Here is a 23,534-nt window from a genome sequence, read left to right as displayed (position 1 = left end):
AACTTGGCGGTGATCTCCGCCACAGTCTCCGTCGTCTGCCTCATGTCTAGAAACTCCCTGGCCAGCTGCTGAAGCTCGACCGCCGGCGCAAACTCTGCCCTGAACCTGGTCACAAAGTCCGACCAGGTCATTGCCTTGATAGCTGAGGCTCCCAACGAGTCACCCACTGACTCCCACCAATCCCGGGCTCGGTCTCGTAAACACCCTGCTGCCTATCTTACCTTCAACCCCTCGGGGCAGAAGCTAGTCAACTGGGCAGACTCGATATCTGCAATCCATTGCCTGGCGACAATGGGGTCCTTCACCCCATGGAAATCCGGCGCACCACTGCCCCTGAAGTCCTTGAAGGACAGTGTGCGAGATCCTGACTGGCTAGAGGCTATATCACTCATGAATGCCCGTAGGCGATCCTCCATCAACTCCACGATCCCTTCCTTGATCGACCCAAAGAGAATGGGGGTCGACTCAAGGATGCCCCTGGTGATCTCTGACGTGATGAACTCACGTAGCCTCTCATCAATTGGCTCGGAGCCTGATCCCGGACCTGACCCCTCTCCTGAACCGCCATCTGTCGGTCTCGATCGAAGTACCACCATTCTGCAATACATCACAATAATCATTAGTGATACTGCTACTTTCTGAGGGATCACAACTACTTACAGGTTCCCTGGTCTTATCATGGCCTTCCTTGGTTCGGGTACGGATCCTCTGCTTTCAGTAGTACGGGCCCATACTACCTTCCACATCTATCCGTACCTTCTCCAAGGAATGCCTCGACTCCACCAGATCCCCTTCACTACTGCTGATCACAGCTATACTCATCCTAGGCTTGCCCTAGGGAGATCTCTAATTCTACTCTAACCAGTCCTCAGCTGCTGCAGGCCTCATTATAATGCCAATTGGCCATTACCCGAATACCATCACATGTGACGAGGCTCAGATAATCCTTCGAGTACCAGACTCGTCCCTACAACGGTTGGACTCAAACAAGAGCTGCGCAGTAGGATCAAATTCGGCACTCTAAGATTATCCAATCCTTATTACATGTGACGTGGCGCATTCGCCTAATGGCTAACTCCCATTATTCAGAGTCCCACGAAGCACGAAGCAAGCAGCATTCAGACAAGGGTAACAATCTCAATTAACTCTATCCACTTTCAGGAACTGATCTGGCATATAGTGCTAAGCTCATACTACCAGGCATAACCTAATCAGGCTATCCTACTTACTGTCTACTCAGTAACTAGCATGCACTTTCTCATACAACTGGAACACAAATAGTAGGCACATAAGGCATCACTCCTAGATCCTTAGTCCTATTCTAGCATGCGGTTCTACGAAAGCTGATAAACATAACATAAACTTGTATGGGTACTACGGTGAATACTTACTTGAGCTCGGCCGGTCGCGCACATCACACACTTCGTTCTTTCTCAAGAATCTTTTCTAAATTTTAGAAAACATTTTCTTTTAGAAAATCTTTCGATCCCTCGATTTGAGTTCAGACACTCCCGAAGACGTGTCCGAATCCCTCAAACCAGGGCTCTGATACCAACTTGTAACGACCCAATTTTCACATCCAAAATTTTTTGTTTAAAAACGTTACTTTAGAAAATATTAATAACTAAAACATCGTTTGATCAACCATAATATAAACTGAACCATGTCTGAAACCCAAAACATACAACTAATCAGAATATCAGAGTATCAATCCCATAAAAGCTCGTAAATGCGGAAACCGGAGAGTGTGTGTGTGACATGCTGCTACCGCGCCGGCTCCTTTCCCCTAGCTGAGGAGGTACCTGAAACCAAAACTGAAACCGTAAGCACAAAGCTTAGTGAGTTCCCCCATAATACCTCATACCATGCAAGCATATAACAAACAACATTCAATTAGGAGATACGGGCCACGCCCACACTCGTGAAGATACGGGCCCCGCCCACACTTCGCTTTCTGGGAGATACGGGCCATGCCCACACTCGTGAAGATACGGGCCTAGCCCACACTCCACTCTCGGAGAGATACGGGCCTTGTCCACACTCATCCGCCAACTCATATCATACAAGTATCACACAGACAACAAGTATAGACAACTCTATCATACTGGCATATATCATAATCAACTCAACTAAGAGATACGGGATCAGCCCACACTCTAATACTAACGTCTCGTCTATATGGGCCGGCCTTGGTGCCTTAGACCCGTTACTACTGGAAGGAAACTCACCTCGAAATAGCTGCTGGTCTGTGTGGGAATTGATCACCTACTACTGCTGCTGCTGCTCCGGAAACTCCCCGGCTGTAATTCCCACAATATACTTAATCATACACTGCTAACTGTCCTTTTGGGTAAAAAGACCATTTTACCCCTGGTCTAGCCCTAAGTCAAATCGGAGTCAACTTTTAGTTGACCCGACTCGCCGAGTGGATCTCCAACTCGCCGAGTCCCTGTCCAGACAATTGTCATGGGTCCCTGATTCTACTCGTCGAGTTAGGCTATGACTCGACGAGTTCATCTTCTAAACTGACATTCAACTCCTTCATCCTACTCGCCGAGTTGTATGAACAACTCGTCGAGTTCATCTTCATCCGAAGAACACTTATGCTAGGACTCACCGAGTTGTATGAACAACTCGCCGAGTCTGTTCTTGATCTATGAAGATTGCCTTGGACTCGCCGAGTCAGGGTATTGACTCGCTGAGTCCTAACATGGGTGAGTTCAGCTCCCAACTCACTGAGTCACCCCCTGTGACTCATGGTTCAACTCGATACATCATAAAGGGACCAATTCGGTGACTCGCGACCAGACTCGTCGAGTCACCTATACGACTCACCGAGTCGCCGCCATGCATCCACCAAATACACCGATTTACTCGATCTCAGTCCATGCCATTCATAGATCTGGACTTCTAGGACACAAATCACACGTAAAGTTTCCAACTTTACGTGTGGATATTCACCAATATGGATTTTAGGGCACAAAATGCCTTAAAAGGGTAGATCTAGGGCTAACAAGCAACATGGGGCCATAAAGCTAACAGATCTGAGCTCCTGGAGCTCAATCTTGCCTAGATCCAGAGGCCAAACATCTTATTACGACATATAATGCACATACAAGCTTGGGGATTTGACCAAGAAAGACCCAAATGAAGTTTTAAGCATAAAATCATGGGGAAAACGGGTTATACCTCAAGGGAACTGCTGGAAGAACACAATAGTTGCTTGGATGGCTTTCCTTCTTCTGGATCTACTTCTTTCCTCCTTCAAAACCTTCAAAAACACCCACCAAAGTCTCAAACTCTCAAGGAACGGCTTAGGACGAGGGATATAGGGCTCTAAGGGTGAATGGGGGCTGGCTTGGGGAAGTTAAGTCGTTTAAATAAGGTGCAAACCCCTGAAACTTAGGGTTTCATCCAACAGCGGCGACTCGCCGAGTCCAGGATATGGACTCGCCGAGTCGCCAACTTAAAACGTGACCAGAGTCGCGTCTTTACTCGGCGAGTCGGACCTATGACTCGCCGAGTTCAAGGCTAAAATAGGAAATATTCGAATAAGATTTACATACCAGAAACCAGGTGCTACAGTAACCGTCAGCATATATATATATATATATATATATATATATATATATATATATATATATATATATATATATATATATATATAATGACTTACACAGTTATGAAATACTTATTGATTAATTTGATTTGTTATTGTGTAATTGTTACTGTGATGTAAATTAATTAATTTCAAATTTAATATCAAATTGATGTCTGCACACAAAATATGTTAGTATGTCTGCATGATTTATTTTCTATCTAAATGGGTCGCACATGCTTTTTAGAGTTATGCTACAGTTCTCGTTCGATTTTTACTTCTTGATGCTTAATGAATGACTAGTTTGATTTTATTAATAATTATTTTTTTGTAAGTATGCAAAATATATAGGTTTTTTAAGATATTAAAAGTAAAAAAAAAAAAACTAAGTAAGCGGGTATCTAGTTTTGGAACTGCTACCCACCGTTTCCGGTTCGGTTCCAATATTTTAGGAATACCGGTTCCGGTTCCAACTTTCTAGGAACTGTCGGTTCCGGTTCCAATCAAATATGATGGGTACCCGTTTATGTTCACCCCTACTCATAAACGTGACTGTTGGAGTTTTTTTTTTTTTTTTTTTTTTTTTTTTTTTTTTTTTTTTGTAATAACGTTTTTGCCCCTCTAGATTTTTTGAGAATTCACAAGCAGCAAAGATTCTACCCTCATTATAGGTGTCGCGGTTTTTGCTTGTTTGGTTTTGTTTTGGTTTATTTGTATCTATTTTAAAAACTTTATTTTTGGGCTCCAGCTTCCAGCTATCCTTTTTTCCCATAATATTGAGATTGTGGTTTATGTTTGTACCTGTTTGAGCTTAATATATAATTTGTGATAAATATATATATTTAATGGTAATTATTCTAAGGAGATAATGAATTAAATGGCGAAAAAAAAAATATTTATGAGATTTATGAATCACAAGTTCATTTCTTTTTTATGCTCATGGGAAAAATGTTAATTTTGTTCCAATATAATTACTGTAGAGGAATGTATAAAGCGAATAATAATTGGCACAAATAATATATTTTGATGTCCCTACAGAGACATATTTTATTTGTAAATCGTATAGAATTTAAATTTACCTTTATATATTGGAAAATATTTGAAAATAATTCTATGCTGAATTTTATTCCCTAATTTTTTTAAATATTGTATATATTACAAATGTTTTTGGATTTTAATTATTTAGTGAAAAATTATATCTAATCGGTGATTATATTTATACGTCTTGGAATTTAGTACATGTTGGTTTTTTTTAATTAATAACAATGAACTTTGCATGTACATTGCATTTAAATTTAGTTGTTTCTATTTCACAATCAATGTTATAACCTAATTATCTTATATATAATTTTGATTTACTTGTTTTGTTTATTCTTTTTGTATAATAGAATTTCATTAAGAGTACTTTCTGTTTTTCATTCATAATGTTGAAAGGTATTTGTATCGAAGAAGTATATAAGATGTTAATAACTAAGAAGGTTTGATGAGGTTTAAAGATATATTTGTAGGATTTCTTGTGTTTTATTTATTGTTGAAGAGTTTTGCAAATCTCTCACACCTATCAAAGTTATATTTATTGCTATTCTTTTACTTATACTAGAAAAATAATAACATCTATTTAACTATAATGACAATCTACTTATGGTTTTCATGCAGATAATGAAAAAGTTCATCTCCTATATTAGAATATTGGGTAAAGTAGGTTATTATTCTTTGCAATTGTGCAAAAAAGATGCAGTCATATTTAAATCCGTTTTATAATGATTTGTCTGTTATCAGTTTTATTTATTTTATTTCAACCAGGTGTAAGGAAAAACCCATTTGATGATCTTCATGACAATGTATGTATTTTTGAGTAAGGAAAACTTTTTGTTACTTATCTAAATATTTTTAGTAAATATGTTTGTTCTTGTGGTAAAAAAATAAATTGGAGATGAGGAGAAAACTAAAAGCAACTTTGAATAGGAAGAAGTTGGAAATATCATTAAAAGGCTAGTCAGTATCACTCTACGTAAAGGAGGTAGAAACATGATGGTAATTGTTCTATTTCGTCTCTTAACAATCCTATATTATTGTTTATATTTGATAAAATGACCAAGTTTATTAAATTCTTTTATTTGGGATTTTGTATTTCTTAGTTTATTTTAAATCTTCTTTAATAAATGAAGATTTTTTTACCACATGTTATTTTCTCATTCATTTTAATACTTGTTATTCTGTGAGAATTTTAGAAATTTTATTTTTCCCTTGTCATTTTTTAGGAATTTCTATTTTTTCTAAATAAAATTCCATAAAATTGTAATAAGTTTTATAAGAAAACAAAATCATCATATTAATTTGGTATTAAATTCTCATAAATACTTCAAACGATTTAATATCTTTTGCAAATTTTCAGAAAATCACATTCTGTTATGTAAGTATTATATTATAAAATATTTTATATTTATGTATTGATATTAAATTTTTATTTTTAATAAACTCATGTAATACATAGATCTCTGATCTAGTAGAATAATAATTCAAGAAAGAGTTCAAGATGAAAGTAACGATAGATAGATGAATTTGGTATTCCCCAGCTATCGATGTAAGGGTGAAATAGTTATAAATTAACTATTCTCAGCTCTAATTACCTAAAACAAGAAATAATGGGTAAAATCTGTGACTACTTATTAGTGTAGGGGGCAATTTTGTAACTTACAATTTCCTTTACCGTTTTCTTTTACTTTTTCTGTAATTATCTCACATGACAAAACCCCCCACCTGGTTCCAAACCCTTCTTCTCTCTCCAACGACGGACATCACCGGCGACACCCTACGGTCAGTCACCGGAGCTTAGTTTGCGTCGGAAAATATATCTACTGTTCCAAAAGTATTTCAATCGTGGATTGAAGTCTGAAGAATAGATGGAAACAATGGATGGACCCGTTCCGGAAGTTCGAACCGAAGGCGAACCCGCTGTTGCGGAGCAATTAGGGCAAAATGTTGATCAGATCATCGTGAAGGTTGATGAGGTACGCTTTTTGTTGCTGAATCTTCCGATTGTATAATTTTCCCAGTTTATATACACTCCATCTTCGTAGGTTACATAAGAATGACGTATGGTTTGTAATTGATGACGATCAGTTCCTCTTCTGATTGTTTCGGAGACCTTGTTTTAAAACAATTATAAGTTAGAAACGGCTTTGTCTTTTGCTCCTTAGTACGTGTTCTTTTATGAAAAGACAACCCAATTTATAGCATTGATGCGATATTGACGGATTATCAAACGTCATCTGCCTCTCCATGAGTTCTTACGCTACTGGGAGACATGCATAGTCCAATTTGCCCAAAAATGCTGACCTAATGTTGGAATTTAAGACATTTCGAAACCCTAATTTTAGGTCTTGAATGTTTTCCCCCAATTCATGCTCCTGTTCTTGAATCCTAGCTATTGTGAGCATCGTCAACCAAAGAGAGTACTTTATTTCATCCTTGATGGAAGCTTTTAAAGCTTTAATGGCTTCTATGCCAGACAGTTGAGCTAAATAACAGACAACTTGGTATCTTCATCATGAGACATTAATGGTAGATGACATTTCATAGTCCCCACTTTTTTTTTTTTTTGTGATTTCAAACATAAAACCATTGACTTTTTCTGTTTTTCCACAACCATTTCTTATTTTATTGCTACTCTGAAATTATAACCACATAATGATATTGATGCCATAATTTTCACATCAATGAAGCATAAATGAATTGTTTCAATCTTTTTTTCCTTCTTTTTGCTTCATTTTAGTTTGACATGAAACAACTAATATGCACAGCTTGAGCAAAGATTAAACGAAGTTGAGCAATTCTATTCAAAGCCAGGAAAAAAACAGTCAAACACCTCTAAAGCAAGTTCAGTGATGAAAGAAAAAGATAAAGATAAACAAATAACCAGCTTTAAAAGACGCCAGCTGGACGCATCACGCAGAGAAGCAGCTGCTACAAAAAGAATGCAAGATCTTATGCGACAGTTTTCTGTATTATTACGCCAGCACATCATATATCCTTTCTGTGAACGCCACATCAGCGCCATGTCAACAAAATTTGCCACATAGTAATTTACTAATTTCCCCCCCAAAAAAAAAATTAGCCTTTTGCAACATTACATGAAATCTTTATAATGGTTATTGTTTGGTAATGGTCTCATTTTTAATAATTTTATGTATTTCCATATTTACCCTTCCTTAACTATCTTCATTTATACTGGCCACAAGTGGGCTGGACCATTTATGCAACCTGTGGATGTAGTAGGGCTTGGTTTGCATGATTACTATGAGGTAAATCTTTATGATGAAATAGCAATGTAGTTTTTAGATATGCTATTTTATAATTTATACAAGTTTTTGTTGATTTAGTTTATAAAAATTTAGGTTATTGAAAAGCCAATGGACTTCAGTACAATTAAGGCCAAAATGGAGGTGAAAGATGGGACAGGGTATAATAATGTGAGAGAAATATGTGCAGATGTGAGATTAATTTTTAAAAATGCTATGAAATATAATGATGAAAGAAACGATGTTCATGTCATGGCCAAAACTTTACTCGCAAAATTTGAGGAAAAATGGCTCCAACTTTTGCCAAAAGTTGACGAAGAGGTAAAAAAAAAAAAAAAAAAATTGGTCCCAAAGGTTATAAATTTATCTTCTTTGAGTTTTAATTGGTCGAGGGTATTTTGGTAAATTCACTTGTAGGATGAAAGACGAAAAAAGGAAGAAGCAGAAGCACAGTTAGATATCCAACTTGCTCAAGAGGTTTCTCATGCCAAAATGGCTAGAGACTTAAGTGCTGAAGTATGTTAAAAATTCGGAGCCATTTTATTAAATTTAATATAAATGATGAATTTAGGATAATATATATATATATATTTTTTTATTTTTCATTTTCAGCTTGAAAAGGTTGACAAGAATCTCAAAGAACTTAGAGAAGTTGTCCTCAGAAATTGCAGGTTTATTTTCATAAAATTCTTTTATTATTATATATTTAATAATTAATATAACTTTTAGATTCTAAAAGTCGAATACCATTTTAGGAAAATGTCTACAGAAGAAAAGAAAGCGCTAATGACGGTTTTGACCCAATTATCCCCCGAAGACCTAAACAAGGCGCTGCTAATTGTCGCCCAAAATAACCCAAATTTTCAAGCAACCGGTCAAGAAGTTGACCTCGACATCGACGCACAGGTAAGGGCATTTTCGTCTTTTTGACATACAAGAATTCAATAACACGTCAACATGGAACAAAAAGCTACAACTTTTGTCCTACTCACATCAGTGAGGAGTCTCAGTCCAATGCATACCAAATACATTACAACCTGTTCTGTGCTGTTCTGTTTTGTACTGTTTTATACTGTGTGAGTGTTGATGTTTTATGTTGTGACATGTAGAGTGAGTCAACGTTATGGAAGTTGAAGTTTTTTGTGAAAGAGTTACTTCAAGGGCAAGGAAAGAGTCCGACAAGCAACGGTGGAAACAGTACGATGAACAACAACGTTAATCAAAACAAAAGGAAAAGAGAGAGTATTGATGCACAAGCCGCCAAGCCGCCTGCTCAAAAAAAGAATAATAAAAAGCCTTCGTAAATCGTAATTGCTCTTGTTCCTTTTTGGTTAAATCTGTGATTATGTGAATAATAATACACTTCGCTTAATTCACTTATTGTACCTTTTCTTTTAAATAACAAAGAACCCACTAAACTTTCGGATTTCTTTTTTTTTTTTTTTTTTAGTTTGACATTTTTCTTACAAGTCATATTATATTATTATTATATTATATACATATTGTAGATTTTTACGTTTGATTTCATATGTTCACTTTTGTAATGCTGGACCCTGTACTCGCCGACATGAGGACCAATAGTATTATTTTAGCGAAACTAGTAGTAAATTAATTATTATATATATGAAAATAAAATAAGATTAAATAAACCATTTTTGGTCAATTCTTGTAGCTACTATTTTATGATAAAAAGTACAAATAATAAATGCATGGGTTTTTGAATGAGTTTGGTGTGTTTGGCAATTACCTTCTAGCTTTTAACAAAAAAAAAAATTGATTTAAACAAAAAAAAAAACACTTGTATTACAAATAAAATAAAAGATACAACTTTCAAACCAGTTATAAGTTTGCCAAGGACGTTAAATGAATATCGATCGCTTATCAACTTTACGCTTGAAATATATAACGAAGGAATAGATTTGACTTGAAAAGATTCAGAGAGATCCAATATATTAATAATTTATTTTCGATCAAAAAAAAACTTTCAACAATAATATAAATGTGTTCAAATTTATGAATTTATCAATCGTGACGTTCTTTGTCGTTTACATATTAAAAAAATACGCGTTATTTGAAAAATAAAAATAAGAGCACTAGTAAACGTTTAATTTCCATCCAAAATTTTAGTTTAAACAGATCATATCGATATCGTATTATAGATGATACGATCAAATCATTAAGACATTCATTAACGAAAACAAGAACAACATAGAGGCTATATATAACCAAACCGAAAATGGAAGAAAGTATTGATTCCGATGTGATTTGTACATTACGTACATGTACTCTTCTTCCCCAATTACATCTGAATCCAACGAGCAAGCTGTGTAGGATTCACGATTCCAGGTATACGAGCTCCTCCACCTCCATCGGGTTTCATCATCAGCAAACTCGTGATCTCTTTGTAAGTTTCATTTCCGTTCGCCTCTGTTTTCCCTCTCACCGCAGCTCCTCCGTCGAGCTTCTGTCCTAATAGAGTTCCTTTCGTAAGAAACTCGTGAGCCATGTAACCAGCTAAAAGTTTGTTCGATGACATCGCTTCCATTCCTTTACTTCCTTTAGAAGCCGTAGATGAGGCAACTGTCGCCTGTGTCAGCTTCTGTGGTGGTGGTGGTGGTGGTGCTAGTGGTGATCGTTTCGCTGGATAAACTGATTCCCTCTCCTTGCGCTTAAATCGCGATGCTCCAGGCATCAACATTCCGTATCGCCGTTGGTCATTCATCGTCACACAACGTCAACTCCGATGTGTGCTACTTCCTCTCCGAAATGCAGAAAGTGTTTTCCGGTGGACTGGTGAATTCGTCGTCGGAGATATCGACTACACGAAAAAACATAGAGAAACAGGGAAGGGCTAAAACGGTAATTACGCTTAGGGTGAGGGATAAAATTGTAAATAGAGAGAGAAGGGGGAGAAAAGGGTTGTGTGAATCAAAATCAAATTGAATTTTTAGGGTTTCAGCAGAAACTGATAGATCCGGTACATAGACGGTAGTTCCAAGGGCAGCCGCGGTCGATGGGGACACCGGACGACGGCGGAGAGATGAATTGGAAGAAGGGAGACGAGAGGCGGTGGAAGGGCGGAGATCGGTTGGGGAAAACTGGTGTGAGATTGGGGGGTTTTTATATAGAGAGATGAGAGAGAAGCACTCGTTTGGCATGTCTTTATATATGTTTATGAAATAAATAAGTGCCCTTAGGAGTGTTTAAAATTACGAGACTTGCCATTATAGGGAAGCGGTTTTTTATTTTGAGTGGCATTTAAGTAATTATTGAGGATAAAATGGGTGAAGTGTAGGTGACGAGTGGGAGCAGTTTGGGTTTTGTAGATTTTTTACAAATTACAAGTATGCAACTATTTACGCTTTTGGATTTTATATATATAACGTGGTATTTGTTTAACAAAATGAGTGGATAATGTAACGTGTCAAAATTTATAATTTCATATGCGATAAAATGGATTGGATTGAGTAAAGTAGTATTAAAAAATTACATGAATATGGATTATTGAATAAAGCAATTTGATAGATTTGATAGATGGATGATAAAAAATGAATTACACTTTAAGAGATTGATTATATTTGGGCAAATCGCTAAAATGATTATATAAAGCAATTTAACCTCTCAATTGGTTAGTTGTGAGTTTGGAAATAACAAAGAATGTGGTCCCAATATTTAAATCTTTATTCAAAACATTATAAAAGTTTTTCGCAACTTAATTTTGAATTCTACTACAGCAGATTCGTAACTTTTTGATAAATATGTTTATTAGCTTATATTGTTACAAAAAATGTATAAAAAGTGTTTGGACTTTTTGATAAATATGTTTATTAGCTTATATTGTTACAAAAAAAATGTATAAAAAGTGTTTGGATTATTATATGTGGTTGTCAAGAAGTTATGAATTTATAAACTTTTTTAGTGTTTGGATTAATGTGAGGTTGTCAAGAAGTTATGAATTGATAAACTTTTTTAATGTTTGGATGAGCTTATAGTTATTTTTAAGTGAATAAGTTATAAAAACTTTTTAAAATGTTATAATTTCTAACTTATTTTTCTATACTAGTAAAAAAGTAGTTTTTTTTTTTTTTTTTTCCTTCATGTGTTACTATGTTAGGCATTGTAATTAATATCATGTCACTTGTTAATTAATTGATTCTCCATTTCAAATTTTAAATTTCAAAATTTAAATCACATTTAATTACATTAAATTAATAACATTAAACTAAAAATAAAATAAAATTTATACAAATTATAATAAAATTAAATTTATACAAATTATAAGATGATATATTTTATGTATTTATTTGAATCAACGACTATAATTTTATATATAACTAAAAAAATATCTCTTAATTAATAAGTTATTTAAAATAATTAATTAATAGTTTTGAGTTTTTACTTAGAAAGTTTAATTAATTTTTTAACTGTGTTTCCTATGAGTTATAAACTAGTTTAAAATAAAAAATCGAAACAAAACACTTATTGAGAAATGTTTAGTAATTTGCCAAACAGTTTTTTAAACTTATTGTTTTTTTTTAATAAATCAATAAGCACATTTGAAACTCAATTCCAAGCACCCTTTAACCGCACTATATTCATGAATCTAAGATTTTCTCGACTCAACTCTATATTAGAACTTGAAAAACGATCTTGAAACTTATCTTCTTTTTTTTTTTTCCAGAACTTATATTTATGAAGTTTGTATATAAAAGTTGTGTAATACTAAAGAACATACTAAGTTAGATATAAAGTGGGCTAGAGCAATTTTTCTACGTTAAGAGCTAAGTTTAAAATTTCATGAATGACAACAAATTCTCAACTCACTTTCTCATGCCTATTTTCTTTCTTAGATTTGGAAAGTTGTTTACACCTAACAGAAACCATATTACATGCTTAATATTGAGTTGCGCACTTGGTTATTCACTATATTTTATGTTGCAATCCATTCGGTATCAATAACAATTTCGCAACTTAATTTTTATAATTTTATTATTTCATCAACCTCTCATCCATAAGTAGGGGTGTATGAACCGTTCATCAGCAATATCATTTATGTTCGTTTATATAAAAAATGAACAAAAATGAACACAAATTCTCGTTCATTTAGTTAAATAAACGAACAGGAAGCTTTAGGATAAGCTCGATTATCTTAATATTATTCCGCACTCTTTTTTTTATTAGAAAAGCTGGTAATGGAAGAAATACTCGTTTTTGGAAGGATATTTGGATTGATAATGTGAGGCTTTCTTCTCATTTTCCTAGACTTTTTGCATTGGAGGAGGAGAAAGATTGTTTGGTGGCAGATAGAAGGAATGCAAGTGGTTGGGTTTGGAGATGGAGTCGTCAATTACGTGATGGTGGCAGCACGGCCTCTCAGTTCTCGGCCTTGATCAGAGTTCTTTTTCATGTTACGTGCATTGATCGGGAAAATAGTTGGGAATGGGGTGTTGATCCAGATGAAGGTTTTACTGTTAATAACACTAGAAAGTATATTGATTCGATTTTGTTGTAGGAAGGCATGATTCAGATGCAATGGTGCAGGCTAATGCCTATAAAAGTTAATATTCATCTTTGGAGAACCATTCTTTCTAGACTTCCCACTCGTTATAATTTGGCTTATAGTGGTGTAGACATGATTTCAGTACCTTTATGCTCTACTCAGATTGAAGTCTGTAGTCATGTGTTTGTCGGTTGTGATGTGGCAAAGAAAATTTGGAATAAAGTGATTAAGTGGCTTGATCTCCCTTTTCCTTTGTTTGCACTACTAGAAAACAGCCCTTTAATGACGCACAAACAATGACACTCACTGATAGAGGACGTGCATTTGTGCGTGTCTTAAAAAATAATGTCAGTTTTGCAAAATTTGAAGGATAGAAGACACGCATTTGTGCGTGCCCTAAAATTAGTGTCAAAAAAGAAAAAAAAGGAAATGCGGAGGCCGTCTTTCGTCTAAATGTGTCGCTTTATAACATTTTAATGAAACACGCGTTTTTAAGGCGGGATTTCACCCGCCTATTGAATCCCTAAAATTAAACCCCCCGCGCTCTTCCAATCAGCAAGAAAAAGCCCTAGGTCTTCATCTTCATGCTCGCCGCTTAAGAGAACGGTACCGTTGATATCTCTATTGAAGCTGTAATTGTCGATGATGACGTCAAGTTTAGATTCCAAAGGCAGGAGATGTACACCGAGAATCTCTCCGGAAGATGTCGATGATATCTCTACTGAAGATGTGGTAGTTGTGATGGCTATCGTCGTTTCCCTTGTTCGCTCTTTCCATCGTCCCCTATGTTCTTTTTCATCTTCCACACCTAAACATCTTCTTAAATATCACATCTGTCCCTTCTGGTCTCCTTCTTTTTTATTCTGCCTACCTCATCCTCCTCTCAGCACTCTCCTCCCACTCCTACTCACCTTCGCTTTCCCCGTCACCGCTCATCGCCGCGATTCATTTTGCCCCGCCACACTACCATCCTCAATGTTGACGGTTTCTAATGATAATCCTCTATTGAAGGACTTCATGTTCCCTCCGTTTGATGCAATTGATGCCTGTCATGTGCGCCCTAGGATGCGTGCCTTGTAAGTCTGTGTGATTGATTGTAAATTTGTGTTTATTCGATTGCTGATTTGGGAAAAAAACATTGCAGGACAGCGATTTGGTGGAATTGGAGAAAACTGTGGAGTCGTCATGGCAGAAACTGGTGGAACCGTTAGAGAAGATGTTGGATCGGTTGAGTGTTGTTTGGGGAGCTGTTAATCATCTTAAGTCTGTTAAAGATACTCCTGAACTACGTTCAGCTATTGAAGAAATCCAGGTTTATTTCTATTACTTTTTGTTGCTTTTGAAAAGACAATATCTATACATATAATGACGTCTGCTTATGAGCATTTATACGTGTTTTCATTTTGAAGGTAAAACTATAGTTGATACAGTATATTATAGAGGAAATGGATGTTGTGATCTTCTGACTTTGCTTAAATCTTGTTGCAGCCTGAGAAATTCGAATTTGACTTGAAATTGGGTCAAAGTAAACCTATATACAATGCTTTTAAGGCTATAAGGGAATCACCAGACTGGGCAGGACTAAGTGATGCTCAGAAGCGAATTGTTGAATGTAAGTATCTTCAAGTTCTTCTGATTGTCAAAGAACAATGGTTATTTTATTGTGCTTATCAGTTATCACTTCAAGTTTATTGTGTCCAACTGATAAATGTTTGTATGATTATGATGTAAACCAACTATCTCCAAGCTCTCTGTTCAATTGTTTGTTGATATCAACTGAATCATGGTGTTAGCAATCTTTTACATCAACCACATAGAAACTGCATAACTTCTTTAGAGTCCAAGAACCAATGTGCTTTGCAATTATCAACCATATCCCTAAAGCTTTTACTTGGTTTTTCACCATATTAATCAGACCTTTAATAAGCGTTTGCACCTTTTTAAATTTTTTATTATGACCTAAAGTTTTTGGGTGCTTCTATTATGCAACACCATTGTCCCAATTGTCTTTATTTCATTGTGCTTATTTGAAAACAGGGTCATGAAAATGCAACTGCTAAAAATGGGCCATGGGTGTTTACTTTGGATGCTCCAAGTTTTATGTCTATCATTCAACATGCCAAGAACCGAGCTTTACGGAAGGAAGTTTATGATGTTTATATAACCCGTTCATCTGTTGGAAAACTAGATAATACTCCAGTTATTGAACAAATTCTGAAACTTAGATTGGAAAAGGCTAAACTTCTTGGCTACAATAACTATGCAGAGGTTTGAATTTCTATTCTTCGCTTATACTTATTACTTGTCATCTAGCTTATAGCTTCACAGTTACTTTATATGGCTGGGTGATTGGAAATTTTATTATCAGGTAAGTATGGCAACCAAGATGGCTACTGTTAGTAAATCAGAAGAGCTTCTGGAAAAACTCAGGAGTGTTTCCTGGAATGCTGCAGTTCAGGGTAATATACCCACATATATCTTACTGATTGTAGTTTCTTGTCATTTCTAATGAATGTTTTTGTTACCATTCATTTTCATATCTGATTCCACGTTTATATTGTTGATGTTCTTTTCACTAAAATTCTATTGAAAATGGTTCAAGATACCTATTCCTCTGGATCTTGTAGATATGGAAGATCTGAAGCAGTTTGCCAAAAGTAAAGGCGCCCCTGAAGCTGACAACTTGAACCACTGGGATAATAATATTTAGAAAAGAAACATGTTCATTATATATATATATATATATATATATATATATATATATATATATATATATATATATATATATATATATATATATATATATGTCATTGTCACAAGAGGATATGTCTCAAGCTGACTCTACACTTACTTTATGCAGCCGTGTCAGTGGGTCTAGAAACTGAAACCATAATACCTTGAAGATCTCATCTCTTTTTCTGATGCTTTTGGATCTCTTCGTTTAAGGTATAAACCTGTTTTCATCACACATTAAGCAACTCAAGAATCCAATAAGATATGTCTCTTTTAAGGTCTTCCTATACCACTATGTTTGAATATCATGTCAATTTCATCAGGGAAGCATGTTTAAATTTCATGGAATTGTGCAATACAAAGTGTAATGATAGAGTCTGGATGGATGAGGTGGCAGCAATGTAGGCATATTCTTGTCCCACATGTTATTATTTGTTCAGTGCATAAAGTAAATTACATTTTTGTCCCTGAGTTAACTGATTTTTTTTCCCGATTTTGGTTCCAAAAAGTTTTCTCTTGCAATTTTGGTCTCAAACTGAAAAAGTAATGATAATATATTACAAGAACCTCAAATAAGGACCAAAATTGTAAAAATAGTATATACTTGGGGACCAAAAGTGTAAATTAGTCTTGGATTTATTATGTTTTAATTTGGGTGTATTTTTTTTATTTGTGGCAGGTGTTGGAGATGATTTCTCTACTTACCCCACTTATGGGCTTAGAAATTACTTGTTCTAAACTTCTTCCAACACTTATTACCTTATCTAAAGACAGGTAATTATTTAATTAGATACATTTTTTTAATGTCTTTTTATTCTCCTCTTTCTATTTTCTATTTAATTTATTTGTTTTCTTCAGAGTGTCGAATATCAAGTTTAATGTCGTAAAGGTCTTGCAGTTGTTAATTCCTATAGTCGACCATTCAGTAAGTAACAATATGGCGTTCCAAGAAACTGGACCTATGTGTAAGCGATAAAGTCATATCTCGAGCGAGGATTTCAAATGAGGTTGTAGCTATTATTATTATTATTATTATTATTATTATTATTATTATTGGAGAAGAAGAGATCTCCATGTTGAAGCAACAACTTCTTGAAAATGTTAGTTTCCTATTTTACCCTTGTCCATTAAGAATGAATTATTATTTTTATTTGTTTATTTATCTATCTGGCAGGTGTCTAGAAAGATTGTTAAAGTTGAGGAGAAGCTTGCAAAGGGATGGGGTGGTGAGAATGCTTATCATATGAAAGGGTATCGGTATTTGCTAGTGGATGGTGACAGGAGTATTTCAAGGGCGTCCCCACCTAGAAAAAGTAACAACCCTAACGAAGGTCAGAATGGTCATTTCCCATAATATTAGTTTTTCATTCAGACACATAAAATACTGAAATAAAATATTTATTTTGATAGTAATCATTGCTTGCTATAAATAAGGTTAGAGAAGATGCTTGAATTTAATATCGGGTCAGGTTTATCAATTGATGAAAATAAGTTATGGTTACTTTTTCATGGTTACTTGTGCTGTAGGGATCCCATACTTAATGTTAGTGATTTGTCAATTGAAGCAAGTAGGAACTTAGGTTTGTTTCTTTATCAACTAAGGTATCAAGCTGTGAAGTCCTTTAGCAATATAGGAGAAAGTTGCTTTTATCTCCTGTTTAAAACGCACTCATCCAGGTGTTGTTTTGGTAATTCTCCCACATTCTTCATTTCTTCCATGCAGTTGCCACTTGTCTATTACATACAAAGTCTCGTTTTCATTACCCCATTAAGTTGTTTATGTCTAAAGTGGTTAAACTGGTAAATGTTGTGATTAGAATCCTTTGTAATGCTAGTTGGTAGTTGGTACATTGTTATTATCTTATTGATTTGGTTTGCAAGGGTGTTTTGGAGAACTATCTACTACTGAAGCACTAAATGAATTCCTACATCAATTTAAAGGGAAGCAGTAGGTGTTGCAAGCTAAGGAAAGTTTTTTTTTTAAAATTTAACACCATATATAATATTAAGAAAAATAAGTTTACACATGAATTTTCAACTAAATACATAAAGCATAATGATATCATGATTTTAAGACAGGTAACCTGTCGATTGCTTGGAGTTATACTTGAAGAAAGTACCCCACAGGAGCTTCAGGTGTTGATTAACTTTTCCCTCATTTGACCACTCACATTTGGCACAAGTATTTGCAACTAACATTCCTTGTTTGATTCTTTAATTAATTATATTAGCATATTAATTTTTTGACTTTTATTTGATCAGGTCACAAGACTTATCGAAGCAGGGGTTCATTGGTCTTAAAGAATTATGAAAGGCAAGATGCAACTCTACTTCGTTGGAATTTGATGTTTATCATCTTTGTGTATATCTTTTTAGTTTGTATAGCATTACTTTGCAGAAGGTGTCCCTTGATACGTAATGTAGTATTAGGTTATATAGTTAGGGTTAACCTCTTAATAACAATGTACAATTAGATCCCCTTAATATCAATGTATTACCTTTTTTTTTGACGTGATGCTGTTGGATGAAATTGATTGTTTTGGTATATATTTTTTACATATTTATGTTTTATGCATAAATGAGTATCATAAAGACGCATCGTAAATGCATATCGTAAATGGTTACTGAAGTAATGAAACGCAAATGCGTGTCATCTTCATTTATGACAGGGGATTCCTTGATATGCATTGTGTGTCATAAACACGCGCGTCGTAAGGTTACGACACGCAAATGCGTGTCATCTTCCTTTATGACAGGGCCTTCCTTGATACGCATTGCGTGTTATAACTGCGCGTCGTAAATACGCGTCATCAATGAGCGTCGTAAATACGCGTCGTAACTAGACGACACGCAAAAGCTTGTCGTCTCTCATTATGACATGGCCTTCCTTGACACACATTTGCGCGTCGTCTGAGCGTTTTACGACACGCATTGTGCGTCGTAAAAGGCTGTTTTTCTAGTAGTGTTGCAAATGTTGCAGAGATATTGGATTGGATGGATGCCATTCCTTCCAATCCGTCAAAAGAACGAAAGCTTCAAGTTATTATCAATACCACGATCTAGGTTATTTGAGCTTACACGAACAGTGAGCAAGACGTACAACATGCTTAAAAGTCATGTTTTTTAAAGCATTTTCATTCATTCTTTTAATTGGTTCTCTAGTAGAAATAGCAAAAACAACATATCTTGGACCCAGTGGTTGCCAAATCCCCTTTTATATGAGTCTTTGTAATTGGTTTTTGTTCTCTAGCTTTTGCTAGTTTTTCTTTTATAAAATGTGGTTGTTCAAAAAAATGAACGATCATAAACAATGATATTGTTTGTTCAATTATGTTTGTTTATGTTCGTTCATTTAAGTTTCTTTTATGTTCATATATGTTCAATTGCGTTTGATTATATTACCATATTATATGTTTGTTTATGATCATATATGTTTGTTTATATTTGTTTATATCCATTCGTTTATATTTTTGTTTAGCATGTTCACGAACATAAACGAATGAACATGAACAATATAATTTGTTAAATGAACGAACATGAAGAATAAAACTCATTTATTTATCTATTATGTTCGTTCGTTTGTTCGGCTAACTTAAACGAACGAACAAAAACAACCTTCATTCGGTTCATAGACACAACCCTATCCATAAAGAAAAACTTAGAATGTAAAATGCAAACATAATCTTAGAAAATAATATATCGCAAAAAAATTAGGTTGATATTGGCTCGTTTGGCTCCTTTTATGGGCATATGTTTTTGCACTTGGCTATGGATATGTGGTCTCACTTCTTGTTGATACTATCAAAATAATGAGGTCCGACTGAATCCACCATCACAAGACCAACAGTTTTTCTTTAGGATTAGAGATTATCATATGGAGTTCAGGATGATGGAGTGTGTCTCATTAATACATTAAGATTCTGTCTTTTACCTATAACATATTGTACAATTGGACAATTAGGAAGAGAGAGTATATCGCTCGTTTAGTGTATGTCGTTTACTGAGGGTTAGGGATATTGTCATCATTTTTAAGGATAAATATTTTATGAACGTAAAGTCCTAAATTTCAAACTAGTTTTTCATTTTAAATAAGAGAAATCGTTCAAATCCATTTTCCAAAAGTATAATAAAAACATCCATTTGTTCCAACCATATCATATCATGTACCAAAATCATAGAAATAACTAATCATAGAAAAATCATATAAGTGGAAGTCTTAGGGATGTCAACAGGGGCAAATAGGATGGAGGTTGCATTCTCAGCTGTAACGACCAAAATTTCAATAAAATTTAAACTTTTCAAAAACATCCCAATTCATTAAGTTATTACAAAAAGGTTTTCAATACATTTATTATCAGAGTATTCCCAGGTCCATTTCATAAAATATCAACACGAGGAGCGATACGATCACGCCTTTGCCTTGCCACAGTCTCCTGAAGAACCTGAAAAACATTAAACCACAACTGTAAGCCCGAAAGCTTAGTGAGACACCCCCAAAATACCAACCACATATATCATACACATAACATGCTATATCATAACAAATCACATAATAGTCATGCATATCGGGTCTACTGTGAGACTGGTCCGCCGTGTCGGGCCTTCAGTCCACCTGGTCCACCCTCCGAGTCCAGTCATGTCCCTTGAGTCTGCAGTGTGGTTGGTCCGCCCGCACCGGGCCTTCAACCCACCTGGTCCACTCTCTGAGTCTACAGTATGACTGGTCCGCCCGCATCGGGCTTTCAGTCGGCCTGGTCCACTCTCTGAGCCTCGGCACGTCTGGTCCGCCCTCGTGGGGCCTACAGCCTATTCGGACCGCTCGCTGGGCCTTCGGAATAACCGGTCCGCCCTGGGTATCTTGGCCTACAGCACGAAGCAGGACCCGCCTCAACCCCAACTCCAGTCCAAACAACCATGTGCACATAAACATACAATCACATAACAATTCATATTCAGTCAAACCGATCTAGCAGATCACATAACACAACATACTCTAACAGGATACCGACCTAACCAACCACTAGCATAGCATCATCCTATATACTAGGATACCGACCTTAACCAGGTCTCTAACGAATACCATCCTAACTATCCGGATGCAAACATATCAAAGCAATAACATAACAACAGATACCCGGATCTCAATCCGATAAAGGGCCGGCCTTAGTGCCTTAGACCCTGTTGATATAGTGAGGATAACTCACCTCGCAACTGCTGACTGAAAGGATAAGATCACGCTGCTGCAACCTTCAACCCAAACTCCAACACTGCCAATACCCAAAGGACTGAATCCAATAAATACCAATAATTACCAAATTACCCCTGGAAGTCAATTGGTCAACCCTTGGACAAAGTCAAAGTCAAAGTCTACCCCTGACTGACTCTACTTGCCGAGTCAACCCGATGACTCGCCGAGTCCCCGCACACAGACCCTCCTTCAATTCGCGACTTAACTCGCCGAGTCATCCCTTGACTCACCGAGTCACAGCCTTCCCAAAAGAACTTGGATCCTATGACCAGATTCGCCGAGTCTAAGAACAGACTCGCCGAGTCCACGACTATCTTCAACCTACTCGCCGAGTTGTTCTTCCAACTCGCCGAGTTCTAGGCCATCTTCATCCAACTCACTGAGTTGTTCTTCCAACTCACCGAGTTCCAGTCTTTCTTCAAGCAACGCGCCGAGTACCACCGGGTCTGAATCCATACAGAGGCTTTCCAAGCCATGCAGATGATCCAAACCATAGATCTACTTCTCCTAAGGCCATCCATCACGTAAAGTGGAAAACTTTACGTGAATCTAAAGAGATCTAGGCAATTTACCCTCTAGGGCTAGGGTTTGGGATATGATGGCTTCACCAATTACTCAAGAACACGGAATTTAATGCACATAAGACCTTCTCCACTCCAGATCTGAGGTAGCAACCTCAGATCTATCCTTCAAACTCAAGATACCATAATTTAAGCTTCCCATACAAACCCAAAATGATGAATCTATAAGAACACAGCCCAAGAACGAGATATTACCTGAAAATGAAGCCCCCAACAGCAAGAAATCTGAATCTAAGCAAAGCCCCTTGCTCCAAGCCTCCTAACTCTCCATGATCTCTTCAATAATCACTTCCCCAAGCTCCAAATGCACTCAAATCCTCCACAATCACGTATCTAGGGTTTCTGGACTTCAAGGGAGATCAAGGAGGCTGGGGAGAGGGTATGATGTCCTTTAAATAGGGCTCATCCTCCGGATTTAGGGTTTTCTCCACTCAGCACCTACTCGCTGAGTCCATCTTTGGACTCGCCGAGTAGGCCACTTAACACGCGACCTGAGTCGCGACTCTACTCGCCGAGTCCACCCATGGACTCGCCGAGTTGCCCTTCAAATTCACACTTTTAGTCCTTCAACTCTACTCTTGATATTTCGGGATGTTACATCAGACCCACCCCTGAAATTCCCCCATACCCTTTCCCTCGCCCCCCTGTCCCCCACCCCCGCCACCAAAATTTTCAGCCTCCCCACCCCTCACCCACCCTTAAGTTCCAGGATTACCCACCCGCCCCGATTGATTTTGGGATTTTTTTTCATTGGGGTAAAAGAAGGTTTTTTTAGGCTTAAAGAAGCTATTTTTTTAGGTCAAAATTTATAACGTAATTTTACATGTCAAAAACAAATTGTTATCACATCTCAAAAACGTTATAATAAGAAATTAAAAACATGATTTTTTTGTTGAATTTTGGAATCTCAAAATCATTGCTATTATTTTTTATATTTATAATATATATTAGTATATATAATATATTAATGGGCCCCGATTTGAGAGAGGGGGGGGGGGACTGCCTACCCTCGTCCATGCCCCTGAAACTAAAACGGGGGTTAACCTTGCCCCCGCCCTCAATTTTTTCAACAAATATCCCCCATATGGGATCGGGGTTCGACATGACTTTTTGACATTCCGAAGAAGTCTCCAAAAACGAATCTCATGGATGTGATACAATCAGACCGTGCTCTTCCCCTTGCCACTAAAACAACCTGGAAAACATTTTAATTCAACGAGTAAGCACAAAGCTTAATGAGTTCCCCAAGATACCATATACCCAAGTAAATGTTCTATTCCAACCATAATTGTAACAACGTAAACTTTCAAAACAGTTTTTCATTTTTAAAACACACATTTACTCATAAAGTAATGTCAAAATATAATGTATCAAATGTTGTCATCACAAAACATATCCCAGAATCTCAAAACATAAACTCCACGAGTGTGTATGAATCATGCCGACGCCTTCCCGCGATCATCGCTAGTGCCTAAAACACATAACACCACAACTGTAAGCATAAATGCTTAGTGAGTTCCCCAAAATACCACATACAACACATACGCCTTTCCAGGCCATAACTCTGTGAGAT

The 23,534-nt window shown here is 36.1% G+C and overlaps 2 protein-coding genes and 1 pseudogene across 2 annotated transcripts; 2 read left to right on the top strand and 1 right to left on the bottom strand.

The window, feature by feature from the left end:
* The first annotated feature begins 6,336 nt into the window (after positions 1-6,336).
* On the top strand, positions 6,337-9,329 carry LOC145039279 (transcription factor GTE1-like). The gene is made up of 8 exons (XM_078987352.1): positions 6,337-6,609; positions 7,402-7,625; positions 7,830-7,902; positions 7,996-8,220; positions 8,317-8,415; positions 8,512-8,570; positions 8,655-8,805; positions 9,009-9,329. The coding sequence occupies exons 1-8, from the start codon at positions 6,502-6,504 to the stop codon at positions 9,201-9,203; spliced, it is 1,134 nt and encodes a 377-aa protein (XP_078843478.1). The 5' UTR covers positions 6,337-6,501; the 3' UTR covers positions 9,204-9,329.
* A 691-nt stretch (positions 9,330-10,020) lies between these two features.
* On the bottom strand, positions 10,021-11,038 carry EDA6 (embryo sac development arrest 6). The gene has a single exon (XM_078987346.1). The coding sequence runs from the start codon at positions 10,619-10,621 to the stop codon at positions 10,199-10,201; it is 423 nt and encodes a 140-aa protein (XP_078843472.1). The 5' UTR covers positions 10,622-11,038; the 3' UTR covers positions 10,021-10,198.
* Positions 11,039-14,044: 3,006 nt separating this feature from the next.
* LOC145007945 (organellar oligopeptidase A, chloroplastic/mitochondrial-like) lies at positions 14,045-16,109 on the top strand (annotated as a pseudogene).
* The last annotated feature ends 7,425 nt before the right edge of the window (positions 16,110-23,534 follow it).

The sequence above is a fragment of the Lactuca saligna genome, chromosome 1 (genome assembly GCF_052625555.1).
Source record: "Lactuca saligna cultivar CGN05327 chromosome 1, ASM5262555v1, whole genome shotgun sequence".
Lineage (NCBI taxonomy): Eukaryota > Viridiplantae > Streptophyta > Magnoliopsida > Asterales > Asteraceae > Lactuca > Lactuca saligna.
Note: the sequence above shows the minus strand (reverse complement) of the source record. Positions and strands in the feature narration are given on the sequence as shown.

Coding starts and splice junctions, on each gene's coding strand:
- LOC145039279 (XM_078987352.1), top strand. CDS start 6,502: ATGGAAACAATGGATGGACCCGTTCCGGAAGTTCGAACCGAAGGCGAA. Junction 8,571..8,654: donor GTTGTCCTCAGAAATTGCAG/GTTTATTTTCAT, acceptor ATACCATTTTAG/GAAAATGTCTACAGAAGAAA. Junction 8,806..9,008: donor ACCTCGACATCGACGCACAG/GTAAGGGCATTT, acceptor TGTGACATGTAG/AGTGAGTCAACGTTATGGAA.
- EDA6 (XM_078987346.1), bottom strand. CDS start 10,621: ATGAATGACCAACGGCGATACGGAATGTTGATGCCTGGAGCATCGCGA.